The sequence below is a fragment of the Stylophora pistillata genome, chromosome 8 (genome assembly GCF_964205215.1).
Source record: "Stylophora pistillata chromosome 8, jaStyPist1.2, whole genome shotgun sequence".
NCBI lineage: Eukaryota > Metazoa > Cnidaria > Anthozoa > Scleractinia > Pocilloporidae > Stylophora > Stylophora pistillata.
In genome coordinates, this window is record NC_142526.1 from 20,688,774 (window position 1) to 20,713,773 (window position 25,000).

Below are 25,000 nucleotides of genomic sequence, written 5' to 3' on the forward strand. Positions count from 1 at the left end.
AATTCAGCTCTTCGGTGGAAGAATAACCGATTTACACACGTCATTACAGAAAACAAACAAGCAGACTGACAACTCCAAAACACATATTCGCATTCACCTACAATTTGACTTTCCGTGACATTTTAAAACGGAACAGAGGTAAATCTTCGATGATTAATCGTCGTTGGAAATGAAAAATACTTTCCGTAAGATCTCTGTTTTTCTCTTTACGAGAAAATCGTCGCATGATCATTTACCTCGCGTGTGTTTGTCACACCAGTACTGCTCTTTAGCGTATGCTTCTTTACTCTTCAATTGACAGGTGTCACATCGTGACAGTTACTTATCAAAAAAAATTTTCAAAATGTGCTCGGAAGCCTTTAATTACCTTTACAAATAAAAATGTTTCGGCGAAAGCTTTCTCTTTAATTTGAAGAACCCGAATGATTTAGGGCTACAATTACGAGTTTAATTACGGGAAAATCCTCCTTGAACTTGACAATTTGATAGCGAGTGAGTTATAAAGAAAGCAAACTTTATTCAAATTAAAGAGAAAGCTTTCGCCGAAACATTTTTATTTGTAAAGGTAGTTAAAAGGCTTCCGAACAAATTTTCAAACATTTTTTTGAAAAGTAACTGTCACGAGGTGACACCTGTCAATTAAAGAGTAAAAAAAGCATACGCTTTTGAAGAAACAGCAGTACTGGTGTGATAAACAAACACAAGTTAACTGATCAGGCGACGATTTTCTCGTAAAGAGAAAAACAGAGATCTTACGGAAAGTATTTTTTATATAGTTAAAATTGCTCAGGAGAATGTATAAAGCCAAGAAAGAAGCGAGATAAGTTCACGAACCACAGACTACACCGAAACCTTCCCACTCGCGTAGAAGGATTTCCCACTACGGCTGAATGGGAACCACTGACATACGCAATGACTCGTTCCTGGACAATTTTACTTCCGGTAGCTGTAGCAGCGCCAGCCACTAGGGACTTTAAGATACGGTACGGTGAATCTGTACTACGGCTACCTTGGCCGCGATGGACTAGGGTGAGTACGGCGTATTGCCCGCCAAATACGAATCGTTAAGCTACAGCGACACTACGGCGGAAGCTAAGAGCGCAAAGCGTTGTTGTGGAGTCATTTTAATAACAAAAGTTTCATCCTTCAAGGAAGCAATAGAGTTAATCCGTCTTTGTTACGAGATGAATTACATTTGTGATGACGAATTTTTGTTGCTTTACACTAGCTACGAATCACAAAACTTAGAACTTCCGTATTACTCGTTCTCTGAGTTTGACCTCGAAAATTTTAGGGACGACGAATGTTTGGCACAGTTTAGACTAAAAAAAACCACATAGCGGTACTTGCGAAATTTATTCATTTAAGATATATCTTGAATGGTGCATTATTCACTCCTACTTGAAAAATATAAAATTCAAAATGACACTAAACAAACAAAATCAGTAACTTGAAGCTGCAATGAATTTACAAGAGTAAATCAATCCATTGTCAATCTCTGTCAGGGAACTAAGTTACTATTTTTTCGCAAGTCTTTCTAACAACATCATCATGGCCTGTGTGTGTTGTTGCTGTTGCTGCAAAAAAGCCATTTGAAGTGTTTGCAACTGATCTTGTTGTTTTGCCATGTTTGTAATCATGGCCTCTTGGGTTTTAAACATATGTGCTTGCTTCTCTTTTTCGTTTTCAACTTCTATTGCTTTCAAAGCGAGCTCCTCTTCGCGGAGCTTAAGCTCCTCTTCTGTTTTTTCGCGTAGAAATTCAGCAGCATCAGCTCCGCTTCTTCGTTGCCTTTTCGCTTTTCTTTCACAGTCTTCATTAGCCCTTCTTTTTGTTTCACCAACTCTTTCCAAGGCTTGGAAACGCGTCTCCTCGGCTTTTTTGCGATCTGTTTCGCCACTCCTTCTGTTACAGGATTCTCTCGTTGATTGTGCTAATTTCTCTCTTTCAGAAATGTCTTCCAACAGTGCGTCGAGCTATGTTGGTTCGGGAGATATACCACTTGCATTTTCTTCTTCTCTACTTTACTGTCGAAATCTTCGGAGTAGCAAGTCAAATCGCTCTCTTACCGCTCTTTGATTCACTTTGAATTTGACTGCAGTTACACTTTTGAGGTTCTCGGAAATTTGTGTCCTAATTCTTCCTCTGTCATTACTCCCTTTCTTGAACTTTTAAAACTCCTCTACCAAATTTTCTCTGCACAGCAACACGTCGTGCGCTGTTGTCCACTCCATCGGCCTGTTGTAAAAATCAAATTAACAGAAATAAATAAACATTCTAGTAATTTGTTACACGTAACAGTATCCACCAGCTTAGTGCCGGATCATGAAGCAAACCGAAGAGCTCGACTGAGTCAAAAAGAATAAAAGAAACGAAAACGATATGGAAATAATTACGATTGCCATTTGGCAGTGTTGGCGGCGGAACCTGAAGCTGTCCCTGGTTTTGACATCTTTTTTCTACAAGTAAATTTTGACCAAATTGCGTTTATCCACGATTCATCAACTCGTAAAAAAACGCAATTAATTACGGCAAATTCTGACGCACTCACCACTACGGGAAAGAAGTGATTATGCCGTAGCAGATGGCAAGAGTACGGCGTGAATTCCCGCCTTAGACATGCGCAGTCGGACAAGTTGAAAGTGTAGACTTCCGGTCGCCGTAGTAGAGCCTGCATCTTAAAGTCCCTACTGATTTGCTTAAACTCCCTAATAATTGTACACCAGGACAAGAGAGAACAAGGGTTGGAAAATACAAATTGTTGAAACGTATCCACTGGAATAAGCCTCTGGCAGAAATTGAAAAAAAATTGTAGGTTTTAATAACAATATAAAAAAATACATGCGTACTGGTAGACATTCTACAGCAATGTCAAAGGGCAGATTTTTGTTTTCCTCTTTGATACGAATTAGCCACCTATTTCCCTTACAAGATCTGTATCAAGATAATTTTCAGAAGTAGATAGCCTGTAAATATAGTCTATTAGTCAGCGAATCTTGTTTCGTCGAGTACCAATCGGCCGCGAAACAAGGCATGGAGCAAGAACATTATTCGAAGACAGGGAATTTTTTGTCGTATCTGTAAGCCAGTATTATTTGCTTTATCTAACAAGATAATTTTCGGGAGCAGAGCGCCAAAAGAAGTTGACTGCGAACCTTGTTTCGTTTCGTTTCCTTTCGTTTCGCAAAATACCATAAGCCGGCCGTTATTGGTATTTTGCGAAACAAGGCATCTAGCGAGAACAGTTTTCGAAGAGAGGGAATACTTGAACTTCTTGCCGCGTCTGTAAGCCTGTCTTTGCTTTATCTGGCAAGACAATTTTCGAGAGCAGAGCGCCTAAAGAAATTGTCTGCGAACCTTGCTTCGTTTCGTTTTGTTTCGTTTCGCAAATTACCGTAAGCCAAGCCGTTAGCTAGCGGTTTAAAATCTCTCAAGAAATATAAAAGACTGAACGAAATTAAGCCGTTAGTTAACGGCCTAAAATCTCCATTAACTATTAACTTTTTGAAAGCTCGCGAAGCGGGCGTGAATGGAAACCAGTCTCTAGCTATGAACTTACGACTTGTCGTGTCGTTATGGAAATACCCCGTGTTTCCAAATAGAATGCCCACAAAAGTTTTTGCATACCCTGTCACTTTTCAAGCTTCAATAAAAATTGGACTCGTCGCTAAAGATACTTTAAGCCGTGATTTCCTTCAGTCGGTGTTATTAGGGAGCTTAAGCAACCACGACGACGAACGGAGGACGACGACCGGAGGTAGCAAGAACGTCACTGCGCAAGCGCGAACCTAGAATTCCGTCGTTGTCTTGTCGTCGACGACTTGAGAAGGACCTGTTTCACGTCGTCGTGAACTTCCGAACTTCAAAGCAGTTTTTCTCACCAAAAGGTGCGGGTTTATTGTCAGTTTTTAAACAGTCTATAGACCACTTTCATAAATGGCTGCCGGATTAATATTCTTTTGTTAAGTTTAAATAAGCCCTTCTGGCCTCGCTTGAGATAATGTATTCTTTTGAATTTTGTACTGGAGAACGAGGTCAGAAGGGCAAATTTAAATTTAAACAAAAGAATATTAATCCGGCAGCCATTTATGAAAGTGGTCTATGGCCGGTTGGAGTTTTTATTCGCTTCTTCGTTTGATTTAAACCACCCTGTTCAGTTTTCTAAGCAAACAAAATTCGAAAACCCACCAACTCATATTCATATTCCGTGACTGATGTTAAGTCAAGCGATGAAAGCGACCACTTAAGGTTTAAATTTATTTGAGCATATTTTATGAAAGAGTGCTGTTTATCATTTTTATTGAATGAAAAATTTTAAATGGCAGTGTAATACACCTTTGCGTTCGGTCAAAAGCTGTGTATGGAACTGCCGGATTATTGCTACTTAAAAATTTTGCGTATATCTGTTCTTCAATCGAGACGCTTTAAACAACAAAGAATTCTTCAGATCGGTGTGTTAACATGAGCTTGAATACCTGTCAGGTTTTCCGAATCTATTTTGAAAATGTTTGATATAGCTTTACAGCCATAAAAAATTATTCCGACAAAATCACACGGGAAAAAATAGTATTCTTGGGTGAAGCGCGACGACTGCTATCTGTGCCGATCGCTAACTAGCTTTGATTAAATTGACAGACCTACGTCGTTTGCTCGCCAAAGGAAGGAGCATCAAAGGTAGAACATATCAGGCTAAAGCCTGTTGGAAATCAGACAAACCTTGTGCAAAATAGGTTTGTTTATATCAGCAACACTTAGAACTGAATTTAAATCTCAAACAGCTTGCGCAAAATTTAATATTTTAAAATTTTGCGATACGTAAATTATTGTAAATAAAGCTAAAGCTTAATAATTCCTTGGACTGTTGATGTTCAAGAATTGAATAACCTACTCTCGAACTTTCGATATATATGTGGAAATTTGATCCATGAGTGAGGAGAAGGTTTTGGACGTCTATGAACGATGTCATTTCTTAAACTGACGAGGCGAGAATAAACAAGATTTCAGACGTCGTCGTCCTTGAGCAACTTCACTGCTTCAGGAGGCTGGATATAGTTTCTTTGGCGCTCGCAGACTGGGTTCTAATTTACCCGGGACTTTTAAAAGTTGCAAAAAAAAAAACACAAACAAACAAACATGGCCGCCGCACTTAGGCCAGAATCATTTTTTCATCTGCCTAGTAGACTATGTTTTACGCCTCTAGGTGGGCTGCCTACACTTACTCCTAACATTATTAGTAGTGTGTTTCAAAAACGGACAGCTACAACACTCTCAAGTGACCAAAATACGCGTGAATTCGGCCGCAAACACGATCGCGATCGTCGGAGCTATTTTCCCATATCGTGGCTGGTTTCCGGAACACTAAATAGGTGCTACCTACATGCAATGTCAGCAGCTACGCTTCTCGTGTAAACAAATCACTGTCAAAACTGTGTATGGTGAGAGAATTTTGCTCATAGAGAATGTTCCAGTACACTCCTGAGCGAATGTCTTCAATCTTTTACCACTTTCCTTTCCAGCAGTACGCATTGTCACACCGTTTTAATTGGCCATAATTCTTCTGTGTTCGACACTCCTACGATGTGCTGGAAATTCAAATAAATAAACATTATCGTCGAAGAAAGTGTTTTTCGCCGATAGCCTTACACTCATCAAAACACCCGCTAAAGGTGGCAACGCTCTTCTCAATCCTGACGGAAAACCATGTAAAAGCAATCTCCCTTCTGTGTATCAAGCTGTTTTTTATGAAGATTTCGACGCACAGGATGCTTTGGAAGATGTACGTGCCCTCCACTGTGTCCTCTTTCAATCCCCGTTACAGCTAACGAGCGCTGACATTGTAAACAACAGCATGAGAAATCCGCCTCCTTCGCTTTCGTAGACATGGACATTAGAGAGCTTAAGCATCGGACGTTTTTGATTCACGGACGTCAACCGGAAGTTTAAATATGAGCTTCGCAATCAGTACGCATGTGCAGACGTTTTTGACGTGAGGTTGCAGACGTGAAAGTGGGATGTTTGCCGTGCGTGTTGTTTTGCTTTGTTTCAGGACTGTCTCAGTACAAGACTGACATCATGTCTTCATTTTCAATCGCCAAATCAAACCCGTAAGTACATTGTAGGTTTCATAAGAAAGTAGTTTTTTATCTGCACTTAAACAATAACTTTTAAAAATGGGACAAAATGTGCCTAACTTCGTGTTTGGCACAAGTTTCCGCAGGTTCTGTTACTTGGTTTTGTTTGATCGTGAATTCTTTTTTGTTTGTCGCCATTCTTTTAGTTATCCTACGAGCAGAGGTTTTTTTCCAGAACAGGAAAAATACTTATATAATAGCAAGTTATCTTGCCATGTGTTTGTTTTTGTTATTAGTTGTTTTCTTTTTGTCGAGAGGTTTATGTCGTTGCCGTATTTCACGTTCAAGAAAGTGCATTAATTTCCCCGCCATTAAGCTTTTTATTTTTAGTGCTGAAATGTGATCGACTATTTTATACAGCTACTACCTACAGTAACACTCGCTTCTATCTTTTTTCTTTTATGTAGTGGGCCTATGGAATGGTCTGAACAGCACGACGTAGCACTAATGAAAGAAGTCAGAGTGCAGAATCCGTTTAAAGCAAAGAAGAAAACGAGCAACCGAGCGCAAATATGGCTGTCGATCGCAGAGGCGCTAAGTGGATTACAAGATCCGTTATTCAAGGATTCAATGACAAAAGGATCAGTGCAAGATCGTTACGTTTTGTAGTGCAGCCCCTTTATTCGATATAGCATCCGTGTAGGTGTTGAAGTCACGTGGATTCAGTAGATCATGATTCCACTGACACAGTTTGTGACCATGTATATCGTAAATATAATTCATCACCGTATTTGATATCATGCTAAGTTCAGGAACCGGTCGGCCGAATCGTGCGAGCATGTCGCTATATCGGCAAGGAAACGACATTCGCCTGAGCAAAATACATAGCCCCTCTAACTCGTCGGCAGTGGTTCTCTGATTACAGTGGAAGGTGTCCGGTAGTCGAAGCGCATCAGCCAGCAGTGGGAGGTCCTTTTTTTCAACTCTAAACTCGGACTTGCACTCAGGTTCCTCGATACTCTCGATACTAAACCTCGCGTATTTTTCGTACGAAAACTCAGGGTTTTTTGACGAATTCTCTTTCAGTAATAGCAACAGTTCCTCATCTGACACCAGTCCTTGGTCATGAACGATTAAAAGTGATTTTCTCACATCCTTTAAATACGGCATGCTGCAAATTACGGCTACATTTCCTTTGTAAACAATGACCAAAAACGTGACAACTGTGATCAGCTGTCACGTTCGTGGTGACGCAGGTGTCCAGCTTAAGTAAAAAATTTCGCGCCTAAAACGCCGTTGTCGATCCAGTCTCCCCCGGTATTCTGACGTCCGTGACATCAAAAACGTCTGATGCTTAAGCTCTCTTTTCTTGACGGACGCCACGAACGCATGTAAACTTTCGAAGACAAGCTCTATTCACAGGGCGATAACGGGCTCCTCGTCTAAGAAAACACCATTCAGAAAACTGCAGAAAGCGGTCTGTGTTACGATGACTTAAAAGATCTTTATAACAACGGTGGGAAGGAAGCACTGGTCTCCATAAGAATTTCTTAGAAAATCGCCAACCACATCGCGTCGATGATTTCAGCTCCAAGAGGAACAAAACATCCCGACACTTTGCACCAAATTAACCAGCACTTTGAAGGAAAATAGAACAGCAGCCATTTCCAGGCGCAATCCACCCAGAAGGTGAACCTCTCTTAGCAACATAAAGCTCTTTAGAAGAGCGCGAAGGACATTTGGCAAAGAACACGTCCAAAACCTCGTGGCGTCCGTGGCAAGTGGCGTAGCGTGACACAAATGTTGCGCATGCGCAATTGCCCATCTTGTTGAGTTAAAATTTTCGGAAATTTGAAACGTTAGACTTACGTCTTCCGTTTCCGCTCGGTGAATTTTTTGTTATTTTTTGCACGTTAAATTTGAACGGCTCTGTGCGTGTTTTACATAAATTCGAAAAAATTCTGTCAGAGGGAAAAAAAGTTGACGATGAATTCTAAAAAAGGCCCCTTTTCCTAAAACTTTCTTACGGTGGCCCAGAAGGCTCAACGCAAACAAAAAATATACTGCAGCAAATAAAAAATATACTGCAGCAAATAGAAAATATATTGCTGTAAATAAAAAATATACTGCAGCAAACAAAAATATACTGCAGCAAATAAAAAAAAATCAAAACGCAAAGAAAAAAAGGACAGCAGCAAATAAAAAAATGCAACGCAAACAAAAGATACTGCAGCCAATAAAATATGCAACGCAAACAAAAAAAAAGAAAACGCAAACAAAAAAGTTGGCACGCAACGCCAAGGAAGACTGGGTAATAGTTCGTAGTTTCTCGCCAAAACAGCATGAACTGGAACTCGTTTTTGGTTATGGACGAAAGCGATCTGAGTAGGATTATAGAAGATTACTTTCATCATGGGTATGAAAATAGAGTTATTATTGATTTTTTAAAGGAGCAGCATGGTACTGTCATAAGTTCGCTGCAGAACATGGTTTCGGAAAGGTGGACAAGCAAAGGATGAAAGGAGTGTTGGCGGGAAACTAGGAACTATTACCCAGTCTTCCTTGGCGTTGCGTTCCAATTTTTTTTGATTGCGTTTTTTTGTTTTTGTTTGCGTTGCATATTTTATTTGCTGCAGTATTTTTTGTTTGCGGTGCATTTTTTTAATTTACTGCGGTACTTTTTTTCTTTGCGTTTTGATTTTTTTATTTGCTGCAGCATATTTTTTTATTTACTGCAGCATATTTTTTATTTGCTGCGGTATATTTTTTGTTTGCGTTGAGCCTTCTGGGCCACCGTACTTTCTGGCAGAATTTTTTTTAACTTAACAGTCAAGTAGACCAAGACAATCAAAGAACGCATGCAAAATCTAAAATAAATTCACCGTCCAGTTTTTAAGAAAATTCAAGTCAAGTCTAATTTTGGACCCAGTATTGTAAGCCAGCAACGTTGCCATGGCAACGAATTTTTTAAGATATTTACAACAAACTGATTCTTCAATAATATCTTTATTTCAGGGGAAAATGTGATCGCGATTCGTTAAAGTTAAGCTTCGTAATTTTAGTTTAAATATCTTGCATCAGAAAAGTGAAAAACTATATCCAGCCTCCTTAAGTTTCATTTTCCCGCTAAAAACAACGTCTTCGTTCCAGACCCTCCGCGATTACTTGACGTCGTCGTCGTCCCTTTCGTCGTGGTTGCTTAAGCACCCTATTACTGGAATACGACCCCAAGTCGTAAAACCAGGAATGCTGGAAAATGACCCCAACATCCTAGAACCTGGAATGCCGCCTTGACTGCCACAAGGTGGGACATTCCAGCCCTTAACCTACGCATAGAGTTGCGGCTTTTAGTTTCGTGTAGATTAAACTACAGTTAGGGGCCGACCATGTAACTTTTGATGGGGGGGGGGGGGGTGATTTGTGGTCATCAAGAAATTTTTTTCTAGCAATCTGCTGGCCAAGATATTTTTATCGGATTTTTCTGTTACATTTTTTTCTGTTACATTTGGGCTGCATGCAATTTTTTTCTTCCAACAAGCGCTTGCAGGAACGTTTTTTAGCATTACCTACCCCCCCCCCAGAGTTAAATGGTCGGCCCCTTACCAGGATTAATCTTCATATGTCAGAAATTGTAAAATCCGCGAGTTTCGCAACCAATGACAATAACTGCAATCTTTTGGTAAACTGAAGTAAGTTTGTTGAATCGAATATGCGGCAAGGTTTTACGCGGGACAAATTTTGTAGGGGGTGCGTTTGAAAATTTTTCCCGTTGAACAAAAAAAAATGGTCAAGTCACGACAAACCATCCACGCTTTTAAAGTGTTGGTGATGACAAGAATATTTGTCTGATTTAACAATTTTGTCGTTAGTGCGGTAAGCCCTAAAGTGAAGAAAGGTTTCCATGGGGTAATCGTGTGGTAAGTTATCGTGGTGTGTTTAGAAAAAGAATTACAATTCCCTTGTAAGAACAATTTTAACGCCATAGAAGCGACGATTTGCACTTTTTTGAGGAACAGAAGAATTCCACTGTTTCGTTAATACAATGAATTATTAACTTGATTTCCTGATTGACTTTGATTGACACTAAGTTTCGCAATTAAGCCACGTGAATAAGTCTGCTTTCAGTTCAGATGTTTAGATTCGAAGTGACCTTCATGTTTTGCTGACCTATCGCGCTGACCCGTATTCTGTTATACCCTGATCTGTTATATCTGTTGCTGACCTGTATACCTTGAAACAATCCTACTATACATCGCCACAGAAGTAAGTTATCACCGCTGCAATTCTAGCTAATAGTTTAACTCGTGTGTTTATGTATCGATAGATCCTGTTCAGTTTCTCAAATGTATTTAATTTCTTTTCTCTAGATCGAATAATAATATACTGGAATAAATTATACGATTTGCGTAAGCTAGTTGGATTGCCTGTTTGGTTTATCGGACCATCCACCAAACGAATTGGTGAAAGCCTCTTTTTGTATGGAAAGTTTTTTTTTTTTTCCCGTTATATCTAAAAGTCGGATGGTGGTGTTTTGGACACCTTGTAGCGAGGAAATTCTTGAAATTCTTGACGGCTTCCGTCTGCTACTGCCTTTTGTCTTTGAACGGCACGAGCAATTCCCACGTACATGACCCCACGCAACCTCTCTTCATCTTGTGCTACTCAAAAGGTCTAAGACTTAGACCTTGAGTAACACAGGTGCCACTGCTGCACACTGTAAAACAAACACGTTTCTAATTAAAACCTCGCTTTCTCTTTGCAATTGTTCTTGTTTTCCATACAAATGTAGGCCTGTTGCTTAGAAATGAGCCTCCTCTGTAGAAACCCGCTTCCTCCGAAGAAATGAGCCTCCTCTGTAGAAATGAGCCTCCTCCGTATAAATGAGCCTCCTCCGTACAAATGAGCCTCCTCCGTATAAATGAGCCTCCTCCGTAGAAATGAGCCTCCTCCGTATAAATGAGCCTCCGTCGTAAAAATGAGCCTCCTCCGTATAAATGAGCCTCCTCCGAAGAAATGAGCCTCCTCTGTAGAACTGAGCTTCCTCCGTAGAGCTGAGCCTCCTCCGTAGAAATGAGCCTCCTCCGTAGAACTGAGCCTCCTCTGTAGAACTGAGCGTCCTCTGTAGAAATGAGCGTCCTCTGTAGAAATGAGCGTCCTCCGTAGAAATGAGCCTCCTCCGTAGAAATGAGCCTCCTCCGTAGAAATGAGCCTCCTCCGTAGAAATGAGCGTCCTCTGTAGAAATGAGCGTCCTCCGTAGAAATGAGCCTCCTCCGTAGAAATGAGCCTCCTCCGTAGAAATGAGCCTCCTCCGTAGAAATGAACCTCCTCAGTAGAAATGAGCCTCCTCCGTAGAAATGAGCCTCCTCAGTAGAAATGAGCCTCCTCTGTAGAAATGAGCCTCCTCCGTAGAAATGAGCCTCCTCAGTAGAAATGAGCCTCCTCTGTAGAAATGAGCCTCCTCAGTAGAAATGAGCCTCCTCCGTGGAAGTCAAAGTACTGGTACCTATAGCCCAGGCTTCTCTCTAGTAGCAGTCCGCCATTTTTGATAATGGCGAATTTTTGCAGCTCATGTGGCGAAAGTCTGGGCCAGTATGCCATGGCCAATTTTTCCCCACTCCCGTAGCACGAAAGTGCACGCAAGTTAATGATCGTTTCTTTTTTTTTTTTCTATGTTTGAAATGTGATTTCATATTTTATATGAAACCTGATAAACGATGATCGAGTACTACAGTTAAATAAAGAAGTTAGCCTGCTCCATGCAAAAGAGGAATGAAAACAACACAATTTTTAAGAATTACATTTTAGTGTAGCTTGTTTACATTGTCTTCCCTGAAATAATTTACTTTCTAGTTGGATATTCATGTGTGCTGTCAAGGCCTTATCTCTATTAACTATTCCCAAAATATTACTGGTGGCCTACCTATTTTTCACTTGAATCATTGCAGTGTAGACTAGGGTATTAATATAATTAATCCGGGTGCACACGCACCCCATAATCTTGGTGTTGTTTGAATATTAGCAATGCTAAGAAATACTGGGGTACTTGTGCTACCAACAAGCTTGGCAGTTACAAATAGTTTTTAAACATTATTTTTTTTAGAGTTCAATGTTATGGGCGGCCGTCACCACCAAAAATACAAGGATGTCAAATAAATCAGTAAATACAAAGATGATTTAAGGATCAGCTGCAGGATAGCATAGCTAATAAAGGAATGGCATGGCAAAATTATAGACAGTCTAGGTTTCCTTCATGAAATAGAACAGCCCAAACATACATAGTTTAGCCAAATGATAAACGGTCTAGTTGCCCATGTCGAGTTGGAACATGAAATTGTGAAATGGACCAGCTAAATTGCAAATAGTCTAGCACTCATATGCAATACAGTACACAAACGGTGTAGTTTTGCTTCAAATGACTCAGGATAATTTGGAGTAGCACAGCGTACGCACAAACGGTGTAGCTTTGGGTAAAATGGCTCAGCATAATGTCGAATGGTACATCCTACATACAAACAGTGTAGCCTTGCGTGAAAAGGCTCAGCGTAATGTGGAATGGTACAGCGTACACACAAATGGTGTAGCGTTGCGCGAAATGGCTCAGCGTAATGTCAAATGGTACGGCATAATGTCAAATGGTACAGCGTACATACAAACAGCGTAGCGTTGCGTGAAATAGCTCAGCGTAATGTGGAATGGTACAGCGTACACACAAACGGTTTAGTGACGTAACGCTACACCATTTGTGTGTACGCTGTGCCATGCGACATCACGCTGAGCCATTTCACGCAACGCTACACTGTTTGTATGTACGCTGTGCCATTCTACATTACGCTGTTCCATTTGCGATTTGTAGTTTTGGTGGTTTCGGCGAGATAGCGATCTGCTGGGGGCATGACGTCATCGAGTGTAAAGAATGGCGCGAAACCATGACATCAATGTAGTTACTGTGTTGAAGAGCCTTCACTTCGCCTTGCCGTAAAGCAGAGCCAATTCGGTAAGTTTCTCTATTTTTCCCCAGCTGATATCGCTTTTATTTGTTTTCCTTCATAAAAGCTTTTATTAAAATAGCAACAAGACTTGATTCTACCACGGTTTGCCGGCCTCCTGGTTTCCCACAGTTTGCACGCGTTGGTGCCTGAATGTTTAAAGTGTTAAGTAGTGTTATGACGTGCGAGAAATGTAGAATGCCGAGCTCCCTTTTCTTTTCTAACTCGCGCTCACTTTTCAATGAGAGTTTAACTGCAAAGGGTTTTTGAACATTTCAAAAGTACGTGACAAGTTGGATTTTGTGTGGACCATCATAGACGCCATGCTAAGAGAACTGATAGCCTTGATTTGTTTTGACATTTTTCAATCGGAGTGATAACGGAATGCTTTAATTGGTTTTCCTTACGATTAGAGTATTAAGCTAAGGGAAGACTGCTTACATTTATTATTTTAAAGAGGTGTACATTATATTCCTTTTTTTATCTATTTTTTCCTGGGTGCAGTGATAGTAAAAGTAAATTCTATTTTTATTTTCTCGATCAAACATAGGTTATAAGCCTCCACCGGAAACAGTTAAAAATTATTTCGCATTCTAAAAGTAGTGTTCACCAAAGCAATATATTTTCCGAGTTGGTTTTGCGTGCATACATACCTATCTTCCCTGTGCTCTTTTCCATTCCGTAGTCATCACTTATTAAGGAAGGCTAGTGCGGATTTGTAATGCACTTAGTTGTACGTAGTTGTCCAGCTATAGGTCGAGTTTTACCTTTCGATCTGTTACGCAACTTGTTGTATAAAAACTATTGCATAATTTAAACAACTGAGGGGACATGTGGCTGTTTCGTCGTTGGTTTCGGTAGAAGTGTTTATTTATATTTATATATATCTTTACATTTCTTTACCTCAACCCTTAATTTTTGCGATGATGATGATGATGATGATTATCATTATTATTATCATTGTTACTGACTGAGTTGGGTACAAACTAGATGTATTGACCAGAGTTGCGTGACTTGTAGCGTTTCTCTTCTTGCCTTTATGGCAAAGCAATGAAAACTTCCAGATGATAAAAAAACAAAAAAGAAAAAAAAAGTTAGTGCTTGGTTTACAAGTGCCTCGTCTCCACCTTAAGAATTTTTTCCTCACAGGTATCGTTGTTTGTTGTCCTTCAGTACTGTTAAGAGTCATGGACTTTCGTCAGCATTTATTAGATTCCCTAAATGAAATAATTGAACACATACAAGAAGGCGGAAATCGTGGAGGCGATTTAGAAAATACTGTTTTAAGACTAGAGGTTCTTTACGAGGCAGCCTTGGTCAATGGGGACATTCCTTTAGAAGCGGTTGACTTAATCAATCAAGCTCGTACACATCTGAACGTAAACTTGAATCAACAAGAGCCTTTTCAAGGGTATGAAGCACCAGCAGTGAGTGAGGTTGGACGCCGAGGAAGACCTAATTTTGCGATTTCCGAGCAGCAGCTGCTATTTTTCAGAGGTAAGGAGGACGAATCCGTTGTGCATTTTAAAGTTGAAAATTTGAAACGAAAAAAAAATAGCACCATTTGAAAGTATCCTTAAATGCTCCATATGAAGGGATTGCATTTTTTTCGAGCTGATAGGCTTCGTCAAACCACTTTTTGTGGTTATCCATAATATATTTAGTGAGTTCCCTTTTTAAGGTTTCATTCAATTTTCAGTGTAAACTATCTACTCTTAAAGGACTGTGTTTTCTTTCATGAACAGTAGTTATCTTTGTTAGAGAACAACTTCACGTATAAAGACATGGCTCTAATGCTTGGAGTTAGCAAGCGAACTATTGAAAACCGGATGAACCGACCCAATACGAGTTGACGAACAAGTCTCGCTACAGTGACATAGAGGACGATTTCCTGGATTCTTGAATCCAGCGTATTGTGACAAATTTCTCTAGATCGGGTAAGTAAGTATTCATTATAGAATCTTTTGAGGCTGTCGCCGCTCATGTTCGTTTAACAAATAAAGATTCTTTACCCTTAGCCTGATTATGAATAATTTAAGAACCAGTTAATAATTACAGAACAATTTATTCCCCTGGAACTAGACATGATGAGCGTCTAAAAAAGGAGATTTTCTCGTTTGTCTTTATTTCTTTCAGATTGCTAAAATGAATTGAAGCTTGCCTAACGATACACGTTATTGACTGAACAACTCAAGAAACGTAGACATAATCACACATAGCAAACGCGAACATGTTTTTTTTAGTATAGACGTACACTTTTTATAAGACCGTTTTTGAAAATCCTGTATGCTCTTCTCTTCCAGTAGATTCATGCAAAACGTAATCAACTTACAGGCAAGAGCGTTTAAGCCCGCCGCGGTGTTTACACAAAATTTTGCATATTAGAAACACAATTTGTACCCTCTAAGCAGAAAATTCAAGAAAGCACCGACAAGTGGCGTTCGCTTCACTACTGTGTCACAGGTGCTTGAAGTTAAAACCCGCCCTATTTTTGTTGATAGATTGTAAAACTATCGAGGGTTACCTTGTTTCCCAAGGAGTACGCGTCTAGAGGTGGAGACTAAGGAGTGCCATAAAGAGAGTCGATCCCATAGGCAGGAGGCTAAGGTCTATGAATACCATTCGTACACGTGTGTATAACGTACGTTCCCCACTGGCCCTTTGGCATATGGACGGGAATCTCAAACTGATGCGGTAGCTGTCACCTATCTCATTGTTTAGATTACATAATTGTTCAAAGTTGTTATAATTCAGGTCTCAATAACTTTGGACCATTTCTTTTAACAGCAACCTTTCCCCCCCCCCCCCCCCTTTCACGAGTTATGAACATATCGTTTTGGTTTACGACTCTATTCCTTCTCTTCTTAGTTGGCAATTCGCGGTTCACGGCTGTATTGACGGTTACAGTCGCTCCGTCGTTTACCTTAAGTGCGATACGAATAACACGCCTGACACAGTCTTGCGTCTCTTTGAGGGTGCGGTGTCTGAATGGGGATTGCCATCGCGAGTCAGGGGCGACATGGGAGTTGAAAACAGAGAAGTGGCGCACTACATGTTGAGCCATATAGCAAGAGGGCCCGGAAGAGAGAGTTACATCACCGGACGAAGCGTACACAACTCGCGTAAAGAAAGTCTCTGGCGCGACGTGTACCAGTTAGTCCTATCCTCATTCTACGACCTTTTCCTTTCTCTCGAACCAACTTGTTGTATTAAAACTATTGCATAATTTAGACAACTGAGGAGACATATGGCTGTTTCGTCGTTGTTTTCGGTAGACTCGGTTTCCTATGAAGGAGCTAAAAGATTAAGAAGAAAAGAAGCTTTATTTTCTCGGAAAGTATGGAATCTGTAAAATTATAAGATACAAAGGTAATACAAATCTTTTGTGTGGGCAAGAGAGGATCAAAGGGAAGAGCCAATTCTCCTCCAACAATTTTTAGACCAGCTCCTTAAATCAGAGATCCCAAGGGGATTAGACAACAGCCCATCATCTGTGAAAGAAATCAAGGTGGGTTTTTTCGTAGGGAGCGCTTGAAGAGAAACTTTCCTTATTTAGCGAGAGTCGGTATTGCAAGGTTCCACTGTAGTCAAGCTGATTAAATTTTTTTCTCTCGCTTAGTAAAGGGTGAAGACTAGACCATCGGTTTTAGCCGGTCACTGTGAAAGCTTACCTCAACAGGTCCGAATCTCTCGAGTCCTAACCGAAAGTGGGTTTCTACTTCCCCCAGATTGGTCAAATCATTTTTTGTGAAGATACGCTGAAGCTACTCTTTAGCAAGGAAAGTAGGCAAAGGACCACCTTGCAACAAACTGAAACCTGCAATAAAAAGGTAAATTTAAATTTTTCTTTGCCAAGTGAAAATTACATTGGTGAGTCTCTATAGGCATTGCATATTTACCTGACCGCCGCCTGGTTAGCTCAATTGGGAGAGCGCCGGACTGCTGTGCGGGAGGTCGAGAGTTCAATACCGGCCGGACCAACACTCAGGGTCTTAAAATTAACTGAGAAGAATATGCTTCCTTTCTCAACATCAAGAAATGGTTAGATCTTCTAGTCTTCTCGGATAGGGACGAATAAATGGAGGTCCCGTCTCCTGCAGGGTTAGGGGTAGGAGACGTTAATTTCCCACGCACGAGATTACTGTGTGATGGATGTCCTCCCCTGGGGTGGGATGGGTGGGAAAAGGTGAGGTCGTTACATGGACTAAAGCGGCTGCCAGAGGCGCCTGATAATGCTGACGTCCGATCTCAACCTTAGTAACACTGTAGACCTTAGCAATTCAGCCTATGCTGCTATTAAGGTATCGAATCATTCACTTTCACTTTCACTTTCACTTTCACTTTCAAAAAAGAGGGTAGCTCCATAATACTATTTCCTGTCCAATGCTTCTTTTTTTCTAAAAAATAATGTAGCCTCCTCCTTTTTCCTTGAAGAGCTTGTCACGTATTTCGCGCATCACCATGCCCAAAAATTCCCGCCTTGGACCACCATAATCTTGAGCGCCCTCGCCGGTGAAAATCACTTCTAAAGGAACACTACAATCAATCGCTGGCGGATCTTCCCTCAATATCTCTTCCATTGCGTCATCGAAGAGGCGGTAACGAGAGACAAATATCTCGGTGGTCTTTCCCTCACACACTTTCGAGTCGTTTTGAACATCAAGCATGCGCCCTCGTTGTAGCCTTCGCCTGAACTCCCCTGAAACGGTAACAGGCTCGTCACAGGTAGCCCTGAAATAAAATGAAATGCGCCCGTAAAATTTGAATAATACCCAAAAGTATGCCGGTAACACCTGCACTAAAGCGGTCTACTAACGAGCAATCGGCCCGATTGTATTAGCTTCCTACACGAATAGTTGAGTGCCAAAGTAAGGGTGGCAATATCAACTAACGGATCTCTGCACATAAAAGGTTGTGCTTAGCACATGATATCATTGGACGGACGCCTAGTTTCCCCCCTTCCTTCCCTTAAAACGACATCACAACAAAAGTTCATATACACGAACAACGACTACACTGTAGAGTACGGAAAAGACAATCAAGCAGAATGTACTAAGCATAATTCTATCAATTTGCACTTACATAGCATTGCTCAGATGCTCCTCGTACGGGACAGGTTCCCTAGATAGATAGTAGAAATGACTATTTGACGGGGCTTTTAGTGGGATGGTAGAAGTTTCATAACGTTACAATCAACTGTAAATTAGAGTATGACGGCAACAGCAGGGTAGAATGGATGTACACACGGTTACGTTTCATTCCTTTAGACGCACTTGAGAAACTCTTCAGCGGCCCCTAAATAATCAACCTTCACGGGTCATTTTAACATGTTAAAGAAACTCACTCTTCCTTTGCGGCTGCTTCGCCATGACTGGTTGAAGCCTGTTCAGTAGCACGAGGAGGCTGTTCTGGCAGTTCCGGTGAATTCTGCTCAATGCCACCAGGAGGCTGATCTGGCAGTTCTGCTGGGTTATCTCGTTCTTCCTCCCTGAGATATTGATTATATTGATCTATAAAGACCGCCTTACAATGCTCCAAATTAAATATCAATATAAAGTATAAAGTCACTGATATCGTAGAAGAAATGAAAACCAAACAATTTTTACAAAAGGAATTTCCAACTACATGGAATACCAAAAAAAAATTTTTAGTACTTTCTAAAAGCGCGGAAACGATAACCACTTATCAAGTGGGGTGACCACTTCTACTTACCTCCTCTCGCCAAATGCTGGCGGGAGATGATCGCCGGATGTTTCTCCAGGCCTTGTTTCACCCTAAAAACAAATTATTCCAAAACGAAACTCTAGTCTCAGCAGAAGACTCGACATTTTACCCAGAAGTAGCCGCAAAAACTAGCCAAAACACAAACCCGGCACGTTTCCATATGGACTCGCATTCCACGCAGTGGAATAGACTCCCTACAAAGCAGGCACTCCTCCGCATGTTCATCGTCATCCTCTATGTCCCCCAAAGTGATATCTACTTGTATGGGCCGAATATTAACTCGGCCCATGCCCAAACACCTAAGCTCGTCGGTATTGCAAGACCCATACTTAACCACTTGTAACTTGGTACGTGAGTTGTCTGCGCACAACAGCATTTCGAATCCGCCACAACTTTGTAATGGACGAAAGGCCCTGGAAATACAAACACAAGAAATAGGTTTATTAACGGATGGAGCTGAAAGACTACGAAATAAAAGGAAATCGAGATCGTAACTGGCAGGGGTTCGAGAATTATGTAACTCACTTGTACAAACCTTGCTTCACCTCCTCCTTCGATGCATTCGTGGGGATCTTCACCTTTTTCTCTCCAAGCCCATTTTCTTTTAATAAAAGTTTCTCGTGGTTTGTTGGAATGGTGAGCTGGTCACGCCAAGCAAAAGTTCTGGTAATGGTTTTTTCTGTTTTAAATTATAGTGCTGTTTGAAGAAGTTGTAGTTGCATTAAGTTGTAAACATTACTCTTAAATGATATCCTATCGAAAAAGTCATCCTAATGGCGTTGAGCAGTAATTTCTCCCTCAGAGAGAAGGTCAATACTGCATGCAAATTAACTTCTGTATGATTTAATGGTATTTATAATGTTTTGGGTTTAGTAGAAGGACTAGTGACAGACAAGAGCGCACCGAATTAAAAATGCACAAAGTCAGTCCTACTAAATGACAAAAAGGAGTGAGGAAAATTTATCAATGCTCCTTCATTTCTAAGACTTCTTAAAACCTTCTCAAAATGTTAAATATAGGATGGTGTCGCTTAGTTCCTTTTCCGGCTTAAAGAAAAGTTCAAGTTAACAAGCTCAGAATACCTGGCTTGTAGGCGCAGGGGCCAGTGTTCCGGTCAAAAAGGTCTTGCAAAAGCCCCTTTGTATATAGAAAAAATCTGGGATCATGAGTTACCTTTATTTTCTGGGATTCTCTGTGCTCTATGGGAGGACCTGCTTACACGGTTATGCCGCCTGTTCGCGTAAGGATGGACTCTCTGTAAGTGGCAAAACTGTTATTAGAGGAAATGCCTCTGTTAATGCCTTCCTTGCAGGACTCAAAAAAAGCAGAATACATTTCTGAATTTTATGAGAAGTTGATGGTACGGAATACGTTTATCAAGTACAAATGAAATGAATCGGCACGGGTAAAGTTACCGCGAATGAAAGAGCAAATTCGCTCTCAAAGGGCATTTTTGTATAGGGTAATAAAAAAAGGAAAACACGCATGGCATAGGAAAATTGATTGATTTGCCAGTCAGGAAGGTTCCTCTGAGAAGAGAAAACTTGAAAGCCTTTAAGATCCATTAAGTGTTCACAGCATGCCAAAACAAGCTACCTGTCAGCTGAAAGTTTTCATTTTTGATTAAAGTAATGTAAATAAGGTCTACAGTCTAAAGAGCATAACAACTCGACGCCAGAGATCTAGCCCGTGCAGAAACATTTTTATTGGCGTACATCGCTCACCGCACGACCCTCTGGAGTGTGGTACACGACCCGCTCAAGTGTGGTTGAGAGTGTTAGCGAGTGTGATAGAAGCGTGGATGTAGGGCATTGCGGCGCATCGAACCTCTGATAGGAATAATAAGAAGCCATAAATTACCAGTTGTCGATTGAACAACCTGCGGTGCTCCTCGACAACTGAGCTAGATGGGCCCGCCACTGGAATGTTCGTCGATGGTGTGCTTTGTGTATTCCCATCGCTTATCATCTGGGCTGCTCGTTGAAGCAACTCAGCAACAGTGGTGTTGACATTTGAATTGTTCTGAAATTCGAGATAATTTTAAATAAGGAAATCAGCAAATTTTGTCTAAAATAATCAAGCTTAATTTTAGAACTTAGTTTAACGTTCCATTAAGGGTAAGGCTGAAACGAACACAATTTTTAGGGGTCTTAGCCGATAGGCTATTGGTGCAGCGGTGTTGGACACAGCTATGTGGACAGGTGTAACCTCCCCCCCCCCCCCCCGAGTGGGGGCAGAAGGGTGCAGCAAAGGGTTTCAAACCCTGACGTTTTCATACACAACCGGAAAGTTTTAGAACCTGTTCAAGAAAGAGAGGCCAGTTAAACAATACCCTGTCTAGCAGCTCGTCCCTTTATACACCATATGAGCCCCTCCCCCCGGCACTCTTCCAGGTGAAATTTTGCAAGCAAACACTAATTTCATCACCTAACAGTAACTTAATTAAATGCTTTTTGAAACCCTACGCAGATACAACTTTTAGGTTACAGCGTAAGTAAACAATTCTATCAACTGGGTAGCACGCGGCTCACGAAGGCTACCGCAAAGTTTGTATCTGAGACAATTTAAGCTCTCACTCGCTTTTTAGATCGTTTTAAGAATGTACATTTAAAATGGTTTTTTCAGGGCGATAAAGGGGTTTTTTTTGTTTTCTTTTATTAGAATAGATTGAAGTTAGACATTTTACCTAACGTTTACAAAACAGAAAAATTTTAACATCTCAAAAAAGCGTCCGACTTATTTAGGAAAACGTATTTTCAAATAAAAGTTACGAAATCAGGAGGGTGTCATAATCTCATAAAAGGGCGATTCCCCTAGGTGTTATTCGCGGCAATTTCATGCTATTCGCACTGATACTTTGTTTTCATGGCGCACTTGAAAAAATTCACACGTGAAAGTTCTCTGCTGGTGGAAAGTCTTCTCAGACATGGATAAAAAACAGAAATCAAAATTAGAGAGGAGTCTCTAGGCAAAGGAATAGAAAACAGGCCCAAAAAGGAGGGAAATGGCAACATTTTGTCAGGAGAAACACCAGTCCTGGTACTCCTCTCCACGCTGGCATTCAAACTACGAACAAAGAAGCTGCCATTAAATCTACATTTGTCATACATAAGGTTAAACTCAAAGTTACCTTTCAATAAGCAAGTACCAGGCAATAAGCAATCGCCGCAAATCACGAATAAAACTACCGGAGGGAACTCATCTAAGCGATAAGGGTATTACTTAAGCTTTTTTCGATAAACGTGGTTACCCTGTTTCTGTCGTTCAAGCGGGTTACCACCGCGCCCAACTTATTGATCGATATTCAGCACTACAAACGTCGCATAAGGAAGATTCCGACCGCATTCCATTCACTCTCACGGTTCACCCTCACAACCACTCAGTTAAATCCATCATTCTTAAAAACGTTAAATTACTTCAAAACGATCCAGAGACAAGCACTATCTTTTCGCAGCCTCCGCTCATTTCATTCAAACGCGACAAAAACATAGGCAATTTTTTGGTCAGAAGTTCTTTTCAGAGTAATGACCAACGAGGCACTTTTAAATGCGCTCGTGCACGATGCAAAACGTGTCCTTTCATTCACAACACTGATAAAATATCGGGACCTAAACGATCCATTAAGATCACCGATCACTTCACGTGCACCTCCGCCAATGTAATCTATTGCATAACTTGCACTTATTGCAAAAAGATATAAATCGGCGAAACAGGCAGAAGACTAGGTGACCGATTCCGAGAACACTTTCGAGACGTGGAAAGGAATGACAAGGACACATCGAAACCAGTCGCTAGGCATTTTGATTTACCTAATCATTCTAAGCAACATATGGCAATCTGCGGTCTTTCCTTATACTTAGGTAGCACGGAAAGCCGTAAAAATCTTTAGCAAAAGCTCATCTTTCAAACCGGCAGTCTAAATCCCACAGGGATCAACGAACGCTTTTCATTCCACTAATTTATTCTTGTTTTTGTCGTTGCCATGTTCCCACCAATAACGTAGCTCCATTTTCTGCCTTTAAAAGCACACACAACCCACAATTCCTCTATTCACTCCGACGAAGGGCTAACGCTCGAAACGTTAGCTTTTGTAATCGTTACGGTGGCCAATTCACCATTTCAACTTTGTTGATATATCCAAATTATTTCGTTACCCCCACCGACGCAGCCCCAAACAGTTTCTTTCGAAACTATCAGTCTTTATTACTTAAGCTGTTTGTCGATTGGCTCTTTTGCTTTTGAGCAATTTCTCCAACTTAACCTTTTTGCCGCGGGTTTTTTCTTCGCCAATTTTGTCTGTTACTCAACGTTAAACAGAGCGAGATAAACTACGTGACTGCTATATTTTCCCGGGAAACTCTTGATGCATTGTCATTGACGCCATGAGGTCCCGTCTTCCCATTGGTTCGCGGTTTAAAGAGGCGAGATAATCTCTTGGTGCACGTGTGGCGCTCGTTGTTTACAAACCTTCAGGAGCTAAAATCTCGCATTTTATTATGAGAGGAATACATCCAATTTGAGCAACTTTATAGAGTATGTAGGTTTGACTGATTTCCGTGAAATTTCGCCAAAACATTCCAGGGATAATGAGGAACGAAAGAGTGTCCGGAAATTTTGAATTTTGAAATATTTTACACGTTGCGTACATCTACACAACGCGTTTCGCATATTTTATGCTACTCTGACTTCAGATGCGAATATTTAGAAAACCAATAAGAATACTGGAAAAGCCTGATACACTTTAGTTGATTGATGCCTTGTGAATAAGACTGTGAAGCCATTTTGCTTGGGCAGAGGGATCCGATACCCGGTAAATTAAATAGAAGGAACCTCGGTCGTTTCACGCCTTACCGGCCACTGATACTCCCTAAACGAAAAACGCCTGAATTGTATTTTCATCGTAAACTGCATTTATTAAGCTTTCTTTTGATGTATAGTTTGTTAGGGTTTTCTTGAAACTAGCGCTCGTTTCGTGAATGGTAAAACGACCGTTTCCCTTCACTTTAATTTACCACCCTCTTTCATGTCTGAGCGTTTTCTTACTGATTTTATGGCAGCAGTGTCTCATCAAGAAAGGCATGTATGTTCTCAAAGCCAACTCGATAAAAGGTTGCTTTGGCAAAAACTGCATGTTTGATTGACAAATGTAAAAGCAGATCAAGGCTCTCAGTTTCCTTACCATGGCGTCCAGGGCACACACAAAATCCAACTTCTAACTAGCTTCTGCAATGCTCAGAGAGCCTGATCGAGAAAATAAAAATAGAATTTACTTTTACTATCACTGCACCCTCAGTTGTCTAAATTATGCAATAGTTTTTATACAACAAGTTGCGTAACAGATCGAAAGGTAAAACTCGACCTATAGCTGGACAACTACGTACAACTAAGTGCATTATAAATCCGCACTAGCCTTCCTTAATAAATGATGACCACGGAATGGAAAAGAGCGCAGGGAAGATAGGTATGTATGCACGCAAAACCAACTCAGAAAATGTATTGCCTTGGTAAACACTACTTTTGGAATGCGAAAAAAATCTTTAACTGTTTCCGGTGGAGGCTTATAACCTACTTTTGATCGAGAAAATAAAAATAGAGTTTACTTTTACTATCACTGCACCCAGGAAAAAATAATAAACGTAAGCAGTCTTCCCTTAGCTTAATACTCTAATCGTAAGGAAAACCAATTAAAGCATTCCGTTATTACTCCGATTGAAAAATGTCAAAACAAATCAAGGCTATCAGTTTTCTTAGCATGGCGTCCATGATGGTCCATACAAAATCCAACTTGTCACGTACTTTTGAAATGTTCAAAAACCTTTTGCAGTTAAACTCTCATTGAAAAGTGAGCGCGAGTCAGAGAAGAAAAGAGAGCTCGGCATTCTACATTTCTCGCACGTCATAACACTACTTAACACTTTAAACATTCAGGCACCAACGCGTGCAAACTGTGGGAAACCAGGAGGCCGGCAAACCGTGGTAGAATCAAGTCTTGTTGCTATTTTAATAAAAGCTCTTATGAAGGAAAACAAATCAAAGCAATATCAGCTGGGGAAAAATAGGAGAAACTTACCGAATTGGCTCTGCTTTACGGCAAGGCGAAGTGAAGGCTCTTCAACACAGCAACTACACTGATGTGATGGTTTCGCGCCATTCTTCACACTTGATGACGTCATGCCCCCCAGCAGATCGCTATCTCGCCGAAACCACCAAAACTACAA

The 25,000-nt window shown here is 40.7% G+C and overlaps 2 protein-coding genes, 2 long non-coding RNA genes and 1 pseudogene across 4 annotated transcripts; 2 read left to right on the forward strand and 3 right to left on the reverse strand.

Moving 5' to 3' along the window:
• Nucleotides 1-1,243: 1,243 nt before the first annotated feature.
• LOC148725420 (uncharacterized) lies at nucleotides 1,244-2,234 on the reverse strand (annotated as a pseudogene).
• A 3,645-nt stretch (nucleotides 2,235-5,879) lies between these two features.
• Nucleotides 5,880-6,861, forward strand: LOC148725421 (uncharacterized). Its single transcript, XR_015991256.1, has 2 exons — nucleotides 5,880-6,104; nucleotides 6,539-6,861. It is a non-coding gene; the product is annotated as an uncharacterized LOC148725421 (long non-coding RNA).
• Nucleotides 6,862-14,141: 7,280 nt separating this feature from the next.
• Nucleotides 14,142-15,862, forward strand: LOC111324260 (uncharacterized). The gene is made up of 2 exons (XM_088731904.1): nucleotides 14,142-14,555; nucleotides 14,820-15,862. The coding sequence occupies exons 1-2, from the start codon at nucleotides 14,246-14,248 to the stop codon at nucleotides 14,909-14,911; spliced, it is 402 nt and encodes a 133-aa protein (XP_088588030.1). The 5' UTR covers nucleotides 14,142-14,245; the 3' UTR covers nucleotides 14,912-15,862.
• Nucleotides 15,863-18,153: 2,291 nt separating this feature from the next.
• LOC111324212 (uncharacterized) lies at nucleotides 18,154-20,850 on the reverse strand. The gene is made up of 5 exons (XM_088729310.1): nucleotides 20,643-20,850; nucleotides 19,956-20,037; nucleotides 18,928-19,195; nucleotides 18,771-18,832; nucleotides 18,154-18,546 (listed from the first exon to the last, which is right to left on the reverse strand). Exons 3-5 carry the CDS (start codon nucleotides 19,156-19,158, stop codon nucleotides 18,399-18,401), a joined length of 441 nt encoding a protein of 146 aa, XP_088585436.1. The 5' UTR covers nucleotides 19,159-19,195; nucleotides 19,956-20,037; nucleotides 20,643-20,850; the 3' UTR covers nucleotides 18,154-18,398.
• Nucleotides 20,851-23,259: 2,409 nt separating this feature from the next.
• Nucleotides 23,260-24,966, reverse strand: LOC148725422 (uncharacterized). Its single transcript, XR_015991137.1, has 2 exons — nucleotides 24,853-24,966; nucleotides 23,260-24,023 (listed from the first exon to the last, which is right to left on the reverse strand). It is a non-coding gene; the product is annotated as an uncharacterized LOC148725422 (long non-coding RNA).
• Nucleotides 24,967-25,000: the final 34 nt, after the last annotated feature.